Here is an 18,807-nt window from a genome sequence, read left to right on the forward strand (position 1 = left end):
TGACAGGGTGGCAGGCCTAGGAGGGCCTTCTGGTGGCCCTGAGAGAATCTCCTTGGTTCAGTGTCAAGCAGAGGGTGATCAATTACTATGTGCTAGACCGTGTAAATGCATTATCACCTGGACACCTCGCCACAAATGTGGGATGCAGGGAATGTTGGTGAAGGGAAACTTAGTGTGACCCTTCTGACTTTCTTCCTTCTGCACAGCCTAATTGAGGAAAGGCCTGGGTAGCACTCTCTAACAAGGCTGAGACATCTACTTCTTCCTTGTGACTCTCTCCCTGACACATGGATGAATATGAGTCTAGGATCATTTATGACCCAGAGGCTGCTGCCACTTGCTTCCTGCTTTGGAATTTCTTAGGTCTGCAAGTCCCCCGGAGGTTTCTCCTTATCCCTAATTTATAGACATGGACAGAAAGATTTAGAGAATAACTTGTGCAACATCACACAGAGAGTAAATGATGGAGCAGAGATCTGATCCCACGTCTCTCTGCCCTCATTCACTCAAAAGTAAATAATTTTGAGCTGAGTCTGTTTACACAGGCACTTCATGTGGGAACCTAAAGAGTTGCATGTCTGTCTTTAGATGCATATCATAAAGACTTACACAAAGCAAATTCTGGACCCTGTTCAGTGTAGTGCTCCTCTGACATTTCCACAGCTGCACTGTCATTATCTGAAAACCTTGATTATACTAAACCAATTTTAACCCCTTCAGTGTAAGGGCTGAACCCTTCATCTTTTTCTCTCTTCTTTCTCAACCAAACCCCAATCTTTTTTCTCCTTTTGAGCTAGAAAGACATAATTCATGCTTTCACTCTGAAAAGAAGCCTATCAGGATTTGAATGTGGTTCCCAGGACTGGTGAAGCAAACTTGGGAATTCCAGTGTTGACAAGAGTACGATTGTTGTCAGACCCAACAACCCCATTTTCATATGTATGGCTTTGCAGTGTGGGTCAGTGGTTTCCAGGGTGTTTTTGAGAGTTCCCTGCAGTGTATCACTCAGAGATCAGAAATGTCACATCTAGTGAACCACTTCCAATAGGAAAATGATCACCAGGGTCTGGATACCATTGGAAATAATTTCCATCATTAACAGTGTTGTTATGCTCCCAACAGAGCCATTTGGATAGCAAGGACTTTTCCCCTGATGCTTTTTCCTTTGGCAGCTATACAGGGGTTGAGGAAGAGCACTTCAGTCTGATTCAAGCTCTTTCTTTCCCTCTCTTAGGTGAAACCAAAGCAAGAGGAGTCAAGCCTTCCACTGGTTTCTGAAGAAGAGAAGAGTACAACCAGACCAAAAGAAGCTAACCAAAGGAGGCCGAAAAGAGACAGTGCAGGTTGGAACATCTTCACCCTCACCCAGAAACATGTACTACAAGCTTAGTGCCACAGTTCCATGTAACAGGGGCTATATAAAGAGAATTGCCCAGGCCTGCTGTCCTTGGTCCTCAGAGGGCTTTCAATTTAAGATACATACTAATAAGGTCCAAGTTTCTCCATCTAAACTGCCCAATTAATACAGTTGCCATTTGTGTGAGATTTAGGTAAAGGGTCATACCTGGATTCCTATTTTATCTAAATGAATTTCCAACCAGAGAGGTGATTTATGGTTATTTGTTTGTAAGTTTGTTTAATCCTAAGTCTAACGTACCTGCTGAGTTCCTCAGTGAGCCCAGGTGTCTGAGTGCAGCCAGTGATTTCCTCTTCAGCATCCCCCCTCAGCAACAAAACCAGACAATAAAAACAGAATTGGCGAAAAAAAAATCCTGGTTTTTTAAAGTTGCTTTTCTCTTCCAGTAGAGAAAAAAAGGTCTTCTGTTAACAGTGAGACCAGTTCCCATATCCATGGGCAGAGAGGGCTTGGGCAGCTGCAGACAGATGTCCTTGGCAGCCAACACCCCAAACAACAAATACCACTGGAGTGAAAAGTCTGTGTGTTTGTGTGTGTGTTTACGTGGATGTTGGCTCCAGTTGATGGCAACTGAATTTTGAGCAATACTTGATCAAACAAGATTCCTGTTCTACAAATTAAGTCAAACAGTTATTTCATATTTTTGCCGCAAAGGATTTCACACGTGGGTTCAAAGACAGGATAGCCCTGAAGACATTCTCCTATCAAAACTAATAAAACCATGAAACTCTTCTGCGTAACAACAAAAAGAAAGAAATTAAATGAGTAATTTCTTTTACTTTCTTTTTACCCTTTTTTCATATTTATTTTTAATAGCATTCCCTTTTACACACAGAGATTAAAACATTCATTGTCTGTGGGGTCAGATACTTTTGTTTTCCATATAATGGAAGTGGTTTGGAATGAACCTCCAGGTTCGGTGCTATTTGCTGGATGTGAAACCACTAGATGGAGCTAAGGATCAGTTGATGATGAGGGAGAGGAGGAAGTGAGGGCCCTCCCACCTGGGGATCAAACTTGGGTTCCTTAGTAAAAGTGCTAGAGAGGAGAGGAGCAAAGTGTAGAACTGCTGCCTTGTGCTTGATCTGAAGCCTGTGGACCAATGCACTCTTCCAAGATTGCTTTGCATGCATTTTACATCAGATTACTTTGCTACAAGAGAGTTGAAAGCAGAAGAAATGAAGAGCCATAATCCCACCTCCCATAACCCCTGTTGACTACTAAGTAGAAAGTAAAAGTTCCCTTCGCCCTGCCCCAGTTTCCTAAAAGGTAATCATTGTTACAAGTTCAAAAAATGGCCTTTTGAAGTGTCTCACACCTAATGGTGGAACAGACTGTTGATATAATGGTGATGGGCCAACCTTGGAATCAGTTCATAAAACAGGATTTCACTTTGATTTAAAAATTTCCAACTGCAGAAGGCTAATAGTGACCAAGTTGCTCTCTGTCTTCAGAATAGCTACTTCTTTGTACTAGGGAATTCAATGGCAAGTAGGTACCTAGCGGGCCAGGGCAGAGTATTCTTATTTTAGGAAATCAAAAGGACACACTTTCCCTTTCCTTATTTCTATTTGGTACAGGTCCCTCAAGCCAGAAACAGAGCAACAGAGCTGAGATTTATGAAAAGAAGACAACAGATCAGGCTGCAAACAAAGATGCCGCTGGGAGTCAGAGCTACCCACTTTCCCCAGTATACGGAAGGCGACGTGGAAGAAGAGGATTAAGTACTTTGGGGACGAATGAGCGTGGATCCAGAAGAAGAAGCTTTAAACAATCCAGTAGAGCCCTTGGCCTAGGTGACAGAGCTGGGTCCCCACCTGCTGATAAGACCTCCAGGGACAGCCCTTTCTGGCATCTGCCCTTGGAGAAGCAAGTTGTAGAGCAACGCACAACTCCACAAACAGAAAGTGCCGCGCCGCTGGAGCTGTTTTCAGATAAAAACGACGTGGGAAGGAGAAATGCCGGTGTAGACTTTGATGCCAGAAAAGCATCAGCATCACAGTCAATACCTGAAGACCTGCAAGAGTCCATGGTCACTGGTCTCTCACCATACCATGAAGATGGGGCTGCTGGAGCCAAGAAGACGGAAGCCAGAGCTGCTCTCTCACCAGTGGTAGAAAACCTTTCCACAACCCAAGATGTCATTTTCTCAGTGCCAGTGAAGGATCAGGTGTTTATGGACCCTTCTGACATCCAGTCAGAAGAGGAAGGAGCTTCCAGCTTTGATCGGAAGAGTGTCCGATTTAAAGTGAAGTCAGCTCAAAATCCCTGCAGAGAAAAGCCTCCTGGCAATGTTCTCCAGGCCTTCACAGCCAGCGTTTCAGGTACAGTGAGTGCTTTGGCAGACAGAGGCTCTTCTGCAGAGGGGAAGCCTCCCAGAAGCTTTTCCCGGTCCTTAGGGAAGCCGAGGCCTGAAGCAGTCGCCTCAGGTTCAGAGAGTACTTCCGAGGCAGGGAGTGGTGCTGAGCAGCGGCGGGCGCGCGGATACTCTTCCCAGCCCTCGGGGAAGTCCAAAAAGGGACAAGAAGTCTCCCCAGAATCAGAAAGCTCAGCTGTGGAGCTGAGCGGTGCTGAGCAGCGGCGGGCACCCAGGTATTCTTCCCGGTCCTTGGGGAAGCCCGAAGCTGAAGCTGGCTTCTCCGATTCAGAGAGCGCTTCGGAGGAGGGGAGTGGTTCTGCGCAGCGGCCGGCTCCCAGACACTCTTTCCCGTCCTTGAGGAAGTCCAAAGGTGGCCAAGAAGTCTTCGCAGAATCAAGTTTTGTCGAGCACATGAGCAGTTCTGATGAGCAGCTGGCTCCCAGGTGCGCTCCCCAGGCTTTGGGGGAGTCTGAGGATGACCCCTCCACAGGATCAAGTAGCTATGTTGAAAAGTACAACAGTGCTGAGGACTGGAGCAGCTCTGAGGAAGATCTGCCTCCCAGGTGCCCTTCCCAGGCCTTGGGGAGGCCCAAAGACCAAGAAGAAGTCTCCTCGGTTTCAAAGAATGCACCTGAAGTGTCGGGTGTTTCTGTGGAGCAGATGCCTCCCAGGCGCCCATTCCAGTCCTGGGTGAGCCCTAAATTACAGCAACAAGCCTCTGCGGGTCCAAAGAGCGCTGCCGGGGAGTGGGACATTTCTGTGGAGCCGCTGCCTCCCAGAGTGCCTTCCAAGCGCCTGATGAGGCTGAAAGTTGAGCAACCGGTCTCTGCAGGTCCAGAAGTTACTACTACTAGTGAAAGGATCACTTCCGTGGAGCTGCTGCCTTCAAGACATCCTTCTCATCCCCCAACGAAACCAATAGCTGAGCAAGACATCTCTGCCTGTCCAGAGAGCACAGCTGTGGAGGGGAACATGTCTAGGGAGCTGCTGCCTCCCAGACGTCCCTCCCAGGCTCTGGTGAGACCAGTCGTGGAGCACCAATTCTCCTCGGGTGCGGAAAGTGCCATGGTTGAGAAGAGCATTTCTACGGAGCTGCTGCTTCCCAGACATCATTCTCAGCCCCTGATGAGACCTCTAGCCCAGCAACACGTCTCTGCAGGTCCAGAGAGTGCTGTGGCAGAAGGGAGCATTTCTAGGGAGCCTCTGCCTTCTAAAGTTCTTGCCCAGCCCTTGATGAATGCTAAAGCTGAACACAATGTATTTTCAGATTTGGAGGGTGTTTCTGCTGAGCAGATTATTCCAGTGGAGACACTGCTCCCCAAGTATTCTCCCCAGTCCTTGACAAATCCTCAAGCCCAGAAAATCTTCTCAAAGAACACTGCTGTAGAGGAGGGCATGTTCGGGGAGCTGCTGCCTCCCAGACACAGCTTCCAGCAGTCCTGGGTGAGCCCCAAATTTGAGCAACAAGCCTCTGCGGGTCCAGAGAGCGCTGCCATGGAGTGGGGCATTTCTATGGAGCCACTGCCTCCCAGAGTCCCTTCCCAGCCCCTGGCGAGGCCAGTAGTCAAACAAGCAATCTCTGCAGGTCCAGAGAGTGTTCCTTCTACCGAGCTGCCGCTTGCCAAACATTCCTGGTCCATTGTGAGGCGTAAAGTCCGGCAGATGTCAAGTTTGGAGAGCGCTGCTGTCGAGGTGGGCATTTCTGGGAGGCCACTGCCCCCTAGACATCCTGCCCAGGTGGCAAAAAAGTCTAAAATTCAGGAAATGTCCTCACGTCTAGAGAGCAGTACTGGTGAAGAAGACACATCTAAGAAAATGGTGCTTTCCAAGCGTCCCTCCCAGTCGTTTGTCAAGTTTATGGCCCAGCAAATCTTTTCAGAGAGTCCTGCTGTTGAGGAGGGAAATTATGTGGATCCTCTGTTTTCAAATCCACCTTCCAAATCTATGTTGAGGCCAAAAGTCGAGCACCAAGTTTTCTCAGGCTGGGAGAGTGCTGATACCGAGGGAGGCAGTTCTTCCAAGCTGCTGCCTATGAAAAGCCCTCTGGAGGGCTTGAGGAGGCCAGAAGGCTCGCAAGAGGTTTTTGCCCATTCAGAGAGTGGTCATGTGAAGTGGAGCAGTTCTAAGGACCAGCAGCCTCCCAGACACCTTGCCCCGACTTTGGGGAAGCTGGAGTACCAGCAAGAAATCTCCTCGGCATCTGAGCGCTCTCGTGGAGAATGGAGGAGTTCCGAAGAGCAGCTGCCTTGCAGACGCCCCTTCCAAGCTGAGGATGAGGCTGAATTTCAGCCACAGACTTTCTCGACAGGCCCAGTGAGTGCACCTGCGGAGGGAAGAGGTTCGGAGGAGCGCCTGCCTCCCAGACACACCTTTCAGGCTCTTGCAGACCCTGAGTATCAGCAACAGGTTTATTCAAGTTCTGTGAGTGCTGCTGCTGAGGAAACCATTTCTGAGAGCAAGCCTAGCTGCTGGTCCCTACCGAGGGACCCCACTTCTCCAAACAAAACCAAGAAACGCAGCCAAAGCTCCGAAAACCTCATTAAGAACACCCCGACTCCTGCTACCAAACCTGTGAAGTTCACCGTCACTCCTGCCTGGCAAGCATCCATTTCTGAAGGCACTTATTCTAAGGAGGAAGCTCTTGGGAGTGGTGCTCAAAATAACAGCCATTCAAATTCACCCACCAATGGGGCTGACGTTGAAAATCTTTTTGGAGTCCGACTGAGAAGAACCTCTTCCTCACAAAAGGGTAAGAGTGGGAAACAAGATTTTACCAAGCATCCTTCACACTCCTTGGGCCCAATTTCATCTTCCATAGGTAGAGGACAGCAAATCAGAAGAAGGGCTTCCACAGGGCTCCTGGGCAGCGCACAGAGCCTCCCCACAGCATCTAACTTTGCAGAGAGGCTACAGAGGAGGCCCAAATCTGAAAGCATGGGCAAGAAGCAACCTGCTTACAGGACCCCAGGTGAGACTTTATCTTTCCAGATGGCAAACAGGTACCAAGTGGTGGGAAGAACTGGAAAACAAAGTCTTGACTAGGAGGAAGTCTGCTCTAGCTTTGCTTGCTCAGTTGTTGCTTTGATAAGGCTGACTTGTGGACCTAGGGGCAGAATCATGCCCCATTCTAGATTAATGGATTTGGAGATGGTTCATTTTGAGTCCTCTGTTCCTCAAGGTGGTCCCCTCTGGACATTTGTCCACATTCTGTAATAGACACGTGACCATCTCCCCATCCCCCAATCTCTGTACACCTTACATGTAGATGGGATTTTATGCTTTTCTCAAAATACGTTTCTTTACATATCTTAGGTGCCCCTCAACACCGTGTGTATTTTTAAAACCAACTCATTAATAAGCACTATGTTCAGGCTCTCAGCTTGAAATCTTAATTTATTGTAAATGTTTTGTACTTCCACAGCTTCTTCACTCACCTGAAATGTCTAAGAATCCAGAGCTAGGTGATATTTTGAGCATTTATCTCTCTCAAAGCCTTTGTACCTTCAGGCTCACCATCACATAGTCTTGTACACACCTATAACCACACCCATGTAACCACACACTTGCATTAGGGACCATGAGGTAACAAATACAGTAAGATTTTCCTTGGAGTTAAGAGAAATGACATCAGTGAATTCAGCGTCTGGCCTCGTAGGAATTTTCCCAGCGCATCTAGCAACCGCTGTCCTACCCTGAACTGGAGATAGGAAGAGGGATGGACAAGGGAGGGAAAGGGACCAGTAAGAGGACGGTTTGCAAACTTTGAAGTACAGCTTCTTATCTACTCAAGGAACTCCTGCCTTGCCAAATTGTAGGGAGGGTACAAAAGAAGGAGGCCCTTCTCTATGTGTTATATGTTTATTTTCATTTGGCAATTAACAAGGGTCCCATTTGGGACCTTATTGTGGGTAGGCCCCAGTCAGTCTCAAGACCCTGCCTGCCTCGCTTCAGTTCTAACTTTCATTCCTTTCACAGGAAAAGCTCCTGGTCAACAGTCAGATTGTGCCACCTCAGAGCCAGCTTGGATAACCATGGTGAAGCAGAAGCAGGGGAGTTTCCAGGCCAACATTCCTGCAAAAGAGCCCAAAACCAAGAATAGAGCTGGAGCCAAGCCTGAGACTAAGGAGCCTAGATATTGGGTAGGACCTGGGGCAGCCCACAAAACACTCCAAAAGGTTGCTGGAGCCAACTGACTAAGATTGTATTGGGAACTTTGCTAGAGATGCAGCTCCCCACCTCTTTGAATACGTTAATCATACATTAATCTGGGGACTCTTCAGGGGAAAAGACTTGCTTTGTACTCATAGAAATGTGCTCCGCTTTATGCACTTTAAAGGATTTGTAAAAAGTGATGAATATGAGAAGATTCTGTAAATCAAGTCCTGTCCTAAGGAATTCCATGAAATTGGTCTAGAAATAAGGAGTCATTGAAAAAAAACCCAAAGGTCACCACTGGGGTGAGAGTTGAGTAAATATCCTTACAGATATTTTATGCCTATAAATATGTACATGTATTTAAGAAAATATAAATGGAATTAAACTATACATACTATTTTTCATTTAACATTTCATTTCTGGACACACTTCCATATCAGTACATAATGGTTTACGTTTACGTAAGTTAAGGTAGTTTCATGTTTGGGTTTCCACATACTGATTTGGTTTGGTGTGGCACCCCCTATAAGTTAAGGGAAAAGCTATGTGATGAACAAGGCTAATGGTACCACGTGTGGACCAGGCATGATGGGATGATGTCTTGCTTCCAATGTCGCATTTGCAATGTCTTTGGAAGTGTCAGAATGAGAACCCTGCTTGTCAAAACTACAGAAAACTGACTCAAGAAAACATCAAATTTACGTATCAAAAGATATGTCTAAGTTCCTATACTTCTAAGTGCTTACTGAATTTGTTGTGGGATCATGTGAAAATCTAACTCTTTTCTTTAAAGATCTTTTCATTTTCATCATTAGTGTTTTTATGGGAGCAGGATCATACAGGGCAAAGTCCACCTTCATTAAAGCTTTTGTCAGGGGGACATATTTTAGGGTATATAAACTCATTGATTTAGACTAGTTGTGGAGAGGTTAATTTGAAAAGCTTAAGCTGTACAATTTTGAAAACACCTAGTTGTATCACTTTCTAATGCAAGTCAGATGTAAACAAGTTTTGTTACGTAGAAATCCATGAAAGTCACGTTAATTAACTGATAAGGTATTTGTAACCACCACATTCTGTTAGCTTGCTAAGTGCTGGTAAAGTGCTAGAGAAGAGGTTGTTGTCAAGTTAAATAATTCTCACGTTAACTTGTTTACACTATTTGTATGATTAGACAACCTTTTCTTCCAGCTCAGAAAGGTGATAAACTTGAACCAGCTTAGGTTTTGTGAACTGAAATTCTGAACCAAGGTGCTTTCTGTTTCTTTCTATCTCTCTATCTATCTCTTTCCTTTTGGTTAATGTTGAACTCATAATACCCAGGACAGGGCTTGTGATTTGAATAAGTAATTTGCTGTTTTCATGTCAGGACTTAACAACCTTTCTGTTTTCATTTTGTGTTAAAGAGAGCTGGCCTTGCAAATGAAAACCAATCAAGACGGATTTTCAGTTCCAATGTCAATAGACAGGAGAAAATGGTACGGATGAAGCTACCTACGTCTACCAAAGCAGGTAAAAAACACCCCCCACCCCCACCCCCCACCCCTCAAAATAGCCTGGGTAGAATGTTGTGAAACTTTTGCAGTTTCAAGCTCAGACAACATATGTCTCTTCCCCCAAATCAGCTTCATGTTTCTCTCATGGCTCTTCCATTAGATACAGATATCAGCTTGTTTTAGGAAAATCCGATTATTATGACTACTGTTAAGTCCAGTGTGTAACTTTCAAAGGGTCTTCCAGTCTTTACCTCATCTATGAAGCTGTATAGGCACAAAATTGTGATCACTCACTAGAACATTCTTAGGGCTGGTATTCAAGAGGAAAGAACCAAGTTACTTTTTTTTTAGTTCATAGCAAAGCAGCATTTTCTCACCTTCTACATTCCCAATGAATCTGTGGAAAATAAAGCACTGTAAAGACTCAGTGGTATTGAATTGTTTTTTTTAACCATTTAAAGGCTTGTTTCAGCCCCTCTGTATTCTGAGCAGGGGTATGAGAGGTGGGGGAATGTTGAAAGCTGAAAAAGCACTGCTGCGATAGAATAAGGTCTCATCAGTAGAGTTGTGTGCCAGAGGGATGTTTTCTCTTCCAGGAGGAGGAGCGGGTTGGGGGGAGGATGGATTTATATTGAGTCATCTTTGCCCTCTCTCTTAGTCTGCCTCATGAAGAAATTAAACTAGGAGTTTAGGAACCCACTGCGTGGCCATGAAATAGCAGCACTTGACCTGCTTATAGCTGTGAATCGTCTCATGTGCACTGTACTCCTGTCAAGTGGTTCTCAACTCTCATTGTATATTAGAATCACCTGATGAGCTTTTTTAAAATTACAGATCACCCTGGATCCGTTGCTAGAGATTCTAATTCAGTTAGTTCAAGAAATAGCATGTGCATTCATATTTTTAAAGAGAACCCTAGATGATTCTAATGTGTGGCCAGGGTTGAGAATCACTGGTTGACTCTAAGCCACTAAGTCCATCAACCATAAAGCCAGATGAGGGAAGGAGTAGTTGATATAATGTTATTTAGCATAGACTTTTACTGGGTGGATCTACTGAGTCATCAGTCATTTCATACAACATCATGGATTGGCAAAACAAAACAATATTACCTTATTTAAATTGAAAAAACTGAACAGATACGTTTCCCCTCTAGACTCAATTCAGAAGTGTAAGACAATCCAATAATAATCAACCAAAGATTGGCAGTTACAGCTGTAGGTATTTTCTCTCAGACCTTCCCATGTCCAGGTCCCTGTGGCCACAGCCGTATTGATGTTACCCCTTTCACATACCACCCTATGGCACTGCCTATGCACTGACTTTTAGAAGCCAGAGAAAACCTGAAAGGAGGAAAATTCTTATTGCATCCCATAAACATACCTCAGTATCTCTGGGGCTTCTTACTACTTGTGTGTTATTTACTGTGGTTCCAATAGGATTTGAAGATGATAAGATACTTCAAGTACATTCTATGAAGAAGGAAACCAGAAGGTCTTCCACTCTCCCAGTCACACTACAACAGCCGGTTGAGCCAGCTGAGCCAGTCTGGTTCTCCCTGGCCAAGAAGAAAGCCAAAGCATGGAGCCAGATGGCAGAAATCATTAAATAAATAGCTCCTGGGCGGAGTATCAGCATTTCAAATGATAATTGCCAATAGCTGTTATTAATGCCACATAGTGATTTATTTACTGTAACCATTTGTATTAAGCAAAGGAGCCTTAAAATGAAAATTAAAGCTAATAATTATCTGAATGAAACAAATGCCATGAATGTGTAACCTTCAGTACAGTCACTGCCAGCATCTGAAAACCAAGAATTTCTTCTGTGAAAACTATGTAAAATGTTTGCACTTCTGTCAAATTGAGAAGTCTTTAACTTTGGACAATGTGCTTTTAGAAGGGAGAAAGCTAAAACATTTTGTTGGAGCAACTAAGAGGTAGTCATTTCCCTTGATCAAGTAAATTCATTCTAATGGAAATGTCCAGATGATTTGGCCCAAGGATTGGCTTTTAGGTTCTATGAGCCTAGTTTGATGCTTCAGTTTTTTGGTTGCTGCTCCAAGCTTTGCAAAGCCCCTAAGAAGAGGTGGTAGAAGTGAAAATTCTGGGTGTCCAAGAAAATTTTTGCACAGCCAGTCCCCCAATCAGCCCACTGCCCTTTGAAACACCTTCTTTGTATCTGTGAGGGCCCCCAATGCCTACAATTTATACAGAGCTCTCTCTGCACCTGCCCTGTGTCAACCTGTCACAGGTCTGGCAGCAGTGAGCACCTTCCTATGAGGCAGACCATTCCTTGGGGATTCTCATACTCCTCTGGATGGTTAGTCCATCAGTGTTTGACCTTTTGCCCCAGTGCCACTGTGACCCTCTCCAGTTGCTCAGACATGTACTGCATGCCACATATATCCTGTTTTTTAACCTAAGACCCTGTTGAAATTCAAACTTCTACAGATGCTGAAAGCTGTGCTTTCAATCAGGCAGATGGGAAGCCTTCCGCAGAGGAAGTCTGGGGCCACTGGAGAGCTGTCTTATACGCTGGCTCCAGCCTTAAGATGGAGACCTCCACATAGTCCAGTTTCTTGTCACTTTCCCTCAGCAGCCTCTGTTTCACAAGATTTTACCCCAAAGCAAGACTGCAATTCTAAAGCCATAGAACAATTAACTTTCTGCTAACTGGAAGCCCAAGGTGATTGAATCAGCCTTTCCCTGCCCTCATTCCTAGGGGCACACACCCCAAAAGTCACTAAGCTGGACAGCCCTTGCCTCCCCAGTGAACCACTCACCCCAAGTCCTTTCCCTTTGTTCCATCCCCTAGACACACCAAGCACTAAGGGAGAGCTCCCTCTGATACCTGGGCAGTACCCAGCTCATTTGCTTAGGAAACCCAGAAGTGTCCTAGTATACCTTTTACTGTGTCTGTCTCTGTCACCTTGGGGCTACTTTGCTTAAACAGAAATGCAAACCTAGATATAACTGTGCCTTTAAATTCTGAGTAGGGTGCTGCCACATGCAAAAAAAGTTCAGCGAGGCTGTGAGGTGCCAGAGCTAATTTAAATCCTCGGTGCTTGGTTTTGCTGATGATGATATAATGTGATATTGTACAATCATATGCTGGATTTTATCTTTTCTCTATACTACATTTATTTTCCCTGATACTATATCTTTGCCTTTTTGATAATGCTAAGATTTTGATTGTTTGGGTTTGATTTCCTTTGTATTCTCATAGTGAACAGATCATTAAAGGTAGATGCCTTTTGCCTAGGTAGTCCTGGTAAATTAGCTGTTACACCTCCGATGCCCCTTTCCTCAGAGTGGACCACTATTAGGTTATTCTCACCCTAAGAACTCTCCATTAACAATTTCCTTTCCACCGTTAACAACAAAAATCTGTTTTAAGTAAAGAGGTTAAGTTTTTTTAACGCCTAGAGGCACATTCTGACAAGTTTTCAGCTTCTTTTAGCATTCTTGATTTCTGCTATATGCAAAGCAAATAAATTCAATAAAGCCTGTTCTGTAGTCTGACTCTGTCTGTCACATGAGGAGGGAAACTGAATACAGGGTTATTGACAACTTAGACCTGAGAGTTGTCAGAAAAGCTAAATGATTTTAAGAAGTTGTGCAAGGCATAAAGGCCCCCCTTTATGGAGGTGTGCCTGACCAAGCTAACGGCCTCGAGGTGGGTATTTGTATGAGGAAGAGACGGTATTGAAGAGAAGGTTTTCACGTGTATAAATATCTGGGGAGCAAATAGATGGGTGGGAGAAAGAATGCAGATGGGGATGAGCAGACAGGGAGGGCAAGGTGGTGGTTGTACTCCAGCCTGGCTCAGGGACTGGGTCTCAGTCTTACAGAAAGGCAGACTGGTGGTCACCAGGGAGTGGAGGGATGGGAACTGGGGAGTGACTGCTTAATGGGTATAGGATTTGGGGATGATGAAAATGTTTTGGAACTAAAGAGGTGGTGGTTGCATGAAACTGTGAATATCACTGAATTGTTCACTTTTAAATGGTTGATTTTAAGTGAACTTCACCTCAGTTAAAAAAATAATGCTAACATAAGTTAGAATATGAGATGTGCTACCATGGAATATGAGAGAAGGTATAAATGCTACCAAGAGAGCACTTAGGAAGCCTTAATTAAATGGAGAAATGAGGCTGTCTAGTGTCAAACTCCCGGGACCCCTCCCCTTCTCTGATCCTCTGATCAAATATGACTTTACCTTTTTTCCACTTTAGAGTCTAGATATTAAACTTATTCTCGCCCTTTCCTCTTTTTATTTTTTTATTTCAGACCTGCACAAAGGTATAGAGAATAATACTATCAATATCTACATACCCACCACCCAGCTTACAAAACGTAACATTCTAATACAGTTGAAGCCCACTGTGGAGCCCGCCCCAATAGGATCCCGCTCCTTCTCTTTCCCCAGGAGTAACCACCATCCTAAATGTGGTGTTTACCTTTCCATCACAGGCCTTTCTGTATGCTACATTTTTATACACTTTCACAGGCATGCCTGTCACTATATGCATCTACAATCAACGTACAGTGATTGTATTTTTCCTTAGACTTCGTGCACATGGTATCATTTTGTATCCTTCTGGAATCAGTGTCTTCCCTTATGCATTTTCTGCTGCCATCACCGTTCTTAGCCCCTCTGTGTCTCAGCCCCTGTGAGTGCTGTCTCCTCCCCAGTCCACCCTTTGCCATCCTGTTCAATTTACCTACAACAGTCCCAAGCCAGTGAGTGAAGGCTGGTCCCCCCATAGGTGAGTCTGAGCTTCTTCCCCTGTGGCTCTAAACCAGTGCTTCTCAAACCTTAGCTGCAACAGAACCCCCTGGAGGGCTTCTTAAAGCCCAGATTGCTGCGCCCCACTCCCCGAGTTTCTGATTCACAGGTCTTGGGTGGAGCCTAAGAATTCCTGGGTGATGCTGATAATGCTCTTTTGGGGACCAAACTTTGAGAACCACTGCTCCAAATCAATGTCTGGGCTCAGGCTCAGCAGCACCATCTGGCCTCCAGGCAAGCGGGGCCGTCTATGAGGTTTCCTTCAAACGCACCCAACAGTATATGAAATACACGTATCATGCAAGTCACGTGTAATTTGAAATGTTCTAGTAGCCACTTTAAAAAAGGAAAAAGAAACTGGAGAAAGTAACTTTAATATTTTGTTAACACTGTATTATTTCAACATGTAAGTAGTATTAATGCGATTTTACATTGTTTTTAACACAGAGTACATCTCAACTCAGACTAGCCACATTTCGAATGCTCAGCAGCCACACATGGCCAGGGACTAAATGTAGCAAACAGCACAGCTCTGAAGTCTTGACCTCCATGTCTATCTTTACAAAAATTATTTTAAACTTGACATTTTAACTTTGGGCTACAACAAAACTATTTAAAACAGGCTTACCAAGTGGTGGAAAGTGATGCCTTTCAATGAAGGTAAAATGGGTCAAGACAAAGGTAAAAGGGAGATTTGAGTCAGAATCATTTATCTAAATAAAATCTGCTGGCATTTCAGTTTATTAATTTAAAGCAAATTTATTTTTAATTAGAACCCATGCTGTTAAGTATGTTTGTAAAAGATGAAAGTCGCAAGCCACTGGATATCACATTTTAGTTGATGAACTTTGGATTGGGATCAGTGTTAAAATTCCCATGGGCGTCTGAAAAATGAAACACGTGAAAGTTGTAAACAGTGGGTTCTTTCTTTACATGTCTTCTTTCTATTCCTCCCAACTGCAGGATGAAATGAGAGACAATTAACAATTATTCAGCATTAACTGGCAGCAGTGACTTTCTGAATCTGAGAAAGTAGTCAGCCCTATGTGCACCTGCTGCGTTTGGGTGCTACACCTCAACGAGTAGAGGAGAACAACACTTTTTCCTCTCGTAACCTGCACCTTGGATACAGGGTGCTCGTACGACTGATGGCTTCAATCATGTGATCATAGCAACATGTCTCCCTCTTGCCCAACACCATAAACGCTTTTTCCCCCTTGAGAGGCCATTCTAGGATTTAAATCAACCTCTCCACCTTGAGAGCCTGTTCTCATTCCGCAAATGATACCCCCTCACCCTCCCAGAACCTCGGTCTCCATATCTACCATATGAGAAAGAGGCTGTTATTATGAAATACACAGCTGTGAAAATGCAGGGGAAATGTTACTCATTTAAATATGCTCAAGGGCAAGCTATGCCTTAAGATTCCATTACCAATGCAGTGATAAACAGTCATACTATGACTAAGTTTCTTTTCTTGTGACTGTCACATAAACATTTGTTCAGTTGTAGATTTTTGTATTTTAGGTATTAATCATTAAACGTGGTCCTACTCGAAATTTTTAACTTTTTGCTATTTGTAGTCACGTTCTAAAAGGCGCTGTCTCCTAGTGCAGGAGACTGCGCCTCTGTGGCCAAGCGATGAAGGCCCCACTAGTGCACAGCCCAGACACTTTCACTGCTGCTCTGGTAACTGTTTTCTAAACAAATATCGGTCTTAGGTACTGATACATTTACAACTTGTGAATAGTCTTAGAGGTGGAGGACAAAAGACCTCACAAGAATAAATGGGCAGCCATGAAGGATATTTCCAGGCATGATACATTTTATATTACTAGGTACGTGAGTGTTCTAGTAACATTCTAAGTAGGTAAAGTTGAGTTGTTAAACTAATTTTAAACAAGCTTTTTCTTAGTTTACTGGGAGAATTATAAAGCAAGAAACAAAACTGGCCAGTGCCTGGAATGGTTGGGTGATTTTCAAAGCTACACACAAATACCTGGGGTTTCTGGGCTTGCCCTCTGCTGGGTCCTGATGTTTTTCCGGCTCTTCTTGTTTTTTGTTAAACTTCTCTTTTCCCTTGCTTTCAGAGCCATGAGCCTCTTCACTGGAGTTCTCATATTGATAACTAGTTGTTCCTTTAGTGAAGAATAATAAATATTTTGGGACCAGACATTAACAGAAAGTTTAAAAAATCCCAATTCATAAGGAAGAGTGCCATTCAGTACTCCATCCTTGGGGGAAGCAGGAGGACAGGAGTAACTAAGGAAAGAACAGCTGGGCACCTTCCTTCTGGTTGATACAACACTTTCACGACCCTCACCTTTCTGCTGCTTGATCGTTTTCACAGTGACATTATTTCTGTTTTTCCGGTAAATCTGCCACCCTGTGCTGCTGATTATTTCTGGCCCTTCAGAGAAGAAGGGATCAGAATCGTCTGGGCCTGATCATTTTGTATGTCTTGGTTAGGATTTTCTTGCAAAAATTTTTTGCCTCAAATACAAATTCTATGGTGAAGCTCATTAGTTCCTCCTCCCTGAATGTCTTATTTTTACCGAGTGCTCCCCTGTCAGTTCATAATGTTTGGGTATCAACTTTCTAAGCATCTTGGCACTTTTTAATAGCCAGGAACCAAACATGAGGTATGCCATTTGCCTGTTCTTTTCTCTTCCATTTCCTCTCAAGCTCCTTCCTCCACACTTACCTCCATGGACATTCACCCGTGGACTCAGAAATGGCACTGATGGATAATCTCATATCTCTCACCAGGGTTGGTAGAGGTCGGCCCATTTTTTTCTCGAACCGTAAAGGTCGCTATGGAATTGGGCTTCTACTGGGCCGCTTTGACCTTCAGTTGGTGGAGGGCTCCCCGACTCCCACGGCCTCAGCTGCCGAGGCCCCGCTGAGCCGGGGTCCCGCAGGCTGGGCCCCCAGCCCCCGCACCCCGGCCGGCTCCTTACCCTCAGAAGTGCTGGTCTCTTCTGCCATCTCCCAAACGCTGATATCATCATCGGCCTCCTCCGCCGGCCCCTCCTCGGGGGTCTCCCAGGAGGCGTCCTCCTCGGGGTCCTCAGGCTCCTCGGGCTCCTGGGCCTTCGGCGCGGGCCCCTCTCCCGGCCCCCCGGGCGCCGGGGTCACGGGGAGCATGGCTGAGCCCGTGGGCGAGGGGGGCCTGGGCCGCACCACCACGCGGCCGCCGCGGGGCCGCACCAGGATGTGGTCGTTGTGGTAGATGCGGCGCAGCAGCGAATGCACCAGGTCCATTAACAGGAAGCGGAAGCCCACCATGGGGAACTGGTGGGCGTCCACCTCGACGTCCAGGACCTCCGGGGGCTCCTCCTCCCCGTCCTCGTCCTGGACCGGCCCGATGTCCGAGTCATCCTCGGAGCTCCCGCCCTCCAGGGCCGCTACCAGGCCCGCCGCCTCCCCCGGGCCTCCCGCGGCCCTCCTGGCCTCCAAGGCCGCGACGCCTGGGGGGGACCCGGAATCATCGTGGTCCCCGTGGGGCCCGGAGTCGCGGTCTGCCCTGTCACCGGCTCTGGCCGCTCCGGTCGCTCCGGCCGGCGCTCCCGCCGCGCCCGTGGAGCCGTCCAGGCCGCCCGAGGCCGGATCTCCTTCCCCCGTGGTTGACATGGCACCGAGCAGTTACCTCGGCCGCGCCGCGATCGGCTGCGGCGGCGACGGTAATGTTGGTAGCCACCGAGGTGGCTGCCCTGACAGGAGGCCTGAGGGTGTGGGCTGAGCGGAGTGGCCGCTGAGGGGACAACAGAGGAGGTCCCCAGAGCCGGTGGGCAGGAGGCCGATGCCAGTAGCTGCCCTGGGCCTCAGACAGCAGCCGCGCAGGCTGGGCGGGAAGATTGTGCTAGGTTGCGGACGGAGGGCGGGGCCAGAAGAGTGGACAATGGGCCACGCCCCTCATCATGAGCTGCAAGCTCATTGGCTGAGGAGACAGGATTGATGTGCCCTGCGTCTAATGAAAGACCAAGACCCTTTGGTTGGGTCCAATGAAACACCAAGGCCTTTTGGTTCTAAGATTGCTCCCAACCGCCTTCCTGTTCTTTGACGCCTTGGGGTGCTATGCTACGGTCCACAAAGTTCCTGTCCTTTTAATTATACAAGGAAAACTATAGTGGTCCAATATATGGACAGCCTGGGTTGGGTAAACGTTTTCTGTAAAGAGCAGAGAGTTAACATTTTGGGTTTGGAGGTGCTCAGAAGTAAAACTGAAATTATTATGTAGGCACTTACATAACAAAGGAGAAAGCAAATTTCCACAAATATTTTGCTGTTGAAACTAAAAAATACTAATAACTGCATACAATTTTTTAAATAACAGATCTATTAATGAGAAGAATGGAATTCTTTTGGGAGAATAACATTTTGCTTAATTGAAATTCCAAGTGACACTATTGGTTTAATAATACATGAGAGATTCAAATATTGTCTGCAGCATAACTGCTGATAAATAATATAATGAATAACCATGAGTTAAATAACTTATATTTTCACAAATTTTGTACATTTGTTCACTAAGTCTTTTTTTCTCCACACATATTTTAACACCATCAGTTATAACACAACTTAGTAGA

General features: G+C 45.6%; 2 protein-coding genes across 3 annotated transcripts in view; one reads left to right on the top strand and one right to left on the bottom strand.

Annotated features, from left to right (window-relative positions):
- The window catches only part of KIAA1210 (KIAA1210 ortholog), a 62,495-nt gene extending 49,557 nt beyond the window's left edge, over positions 1-12,938 (top strand). Inside the window, exons 8-12 of the mRNA XM_032475290.1 lie at positions 1,235-1,343; positions 2,998-3,741; positions 7,752-7,915; positions 9,338-9,443; positions 10,867-12,938. Of these exons, the coding sequence (XP_032331181.1) occupies positions 1,235-1,343; positions 2,998-3,741; positions 7,752-7,915; positions 9,338-9,443; positions 10,867-11,039 (1,296 nt within the window). The 3' untranslated portion in view covers positions 11,040-12,938. The remainder of the gene's footprint in view (positions 1-1,234; positions 1,344-2,997; positions 3,742-7,751; positions 7,916-9,337; positions 9,444-10,866) is intronic.
- Positions 12,939-14,576: 1,638 nt separating this feature from the next.
- LOC116661985 (cancer/testis antigen 47A-like) lies at positions 14,577-18,054 on the bottom strand. 2 transcript variants are annotated; one of them, XM_032475053.1, is made up of 3 exons: positions 17,179-18,054; positions 16,218-16,356; positions 14,577-15,102 (listed from the first exon to the last, which is right to left on the bottom strand). In XM_032475053.1, exons 1-3 carry the CDS (start codon positions 17,849-17,851, stop codon positions 15,084-15,086), a joined length of 831 nt encoding a protein of 276 aa, XP_032330944.1. In that variant the 5' UTR covers positions 17,852-18,054; the 3' UTR covers positions 14,577-15,083. The 2 variants fall into 2 exon arrangements, with proteins under 2 accessions (XP_032330944.1, XP_032330946.1); XM_032475055.1 differs by having other exon boundaries at positions 14,577-15,175.
- Between the last annotated feature and the right edge of the window lie 753 nt (positions 18,055-18,807).

The sequence above is a fragment of the Camelus ferus genome, chromosome X (assembly GCF_009834535.1).
Source record: "Camelus ferus isolate YT-003-E chromosome X, BCGSAC_Cfer_1.0, whole genome shotgun sequence".
NCBI classification, from domain to species: Eukaryota; Metazoa; Chordata; class Mammalia; order Artiodactyla; family Camelidae; genus Camelus; species Camelus ferus.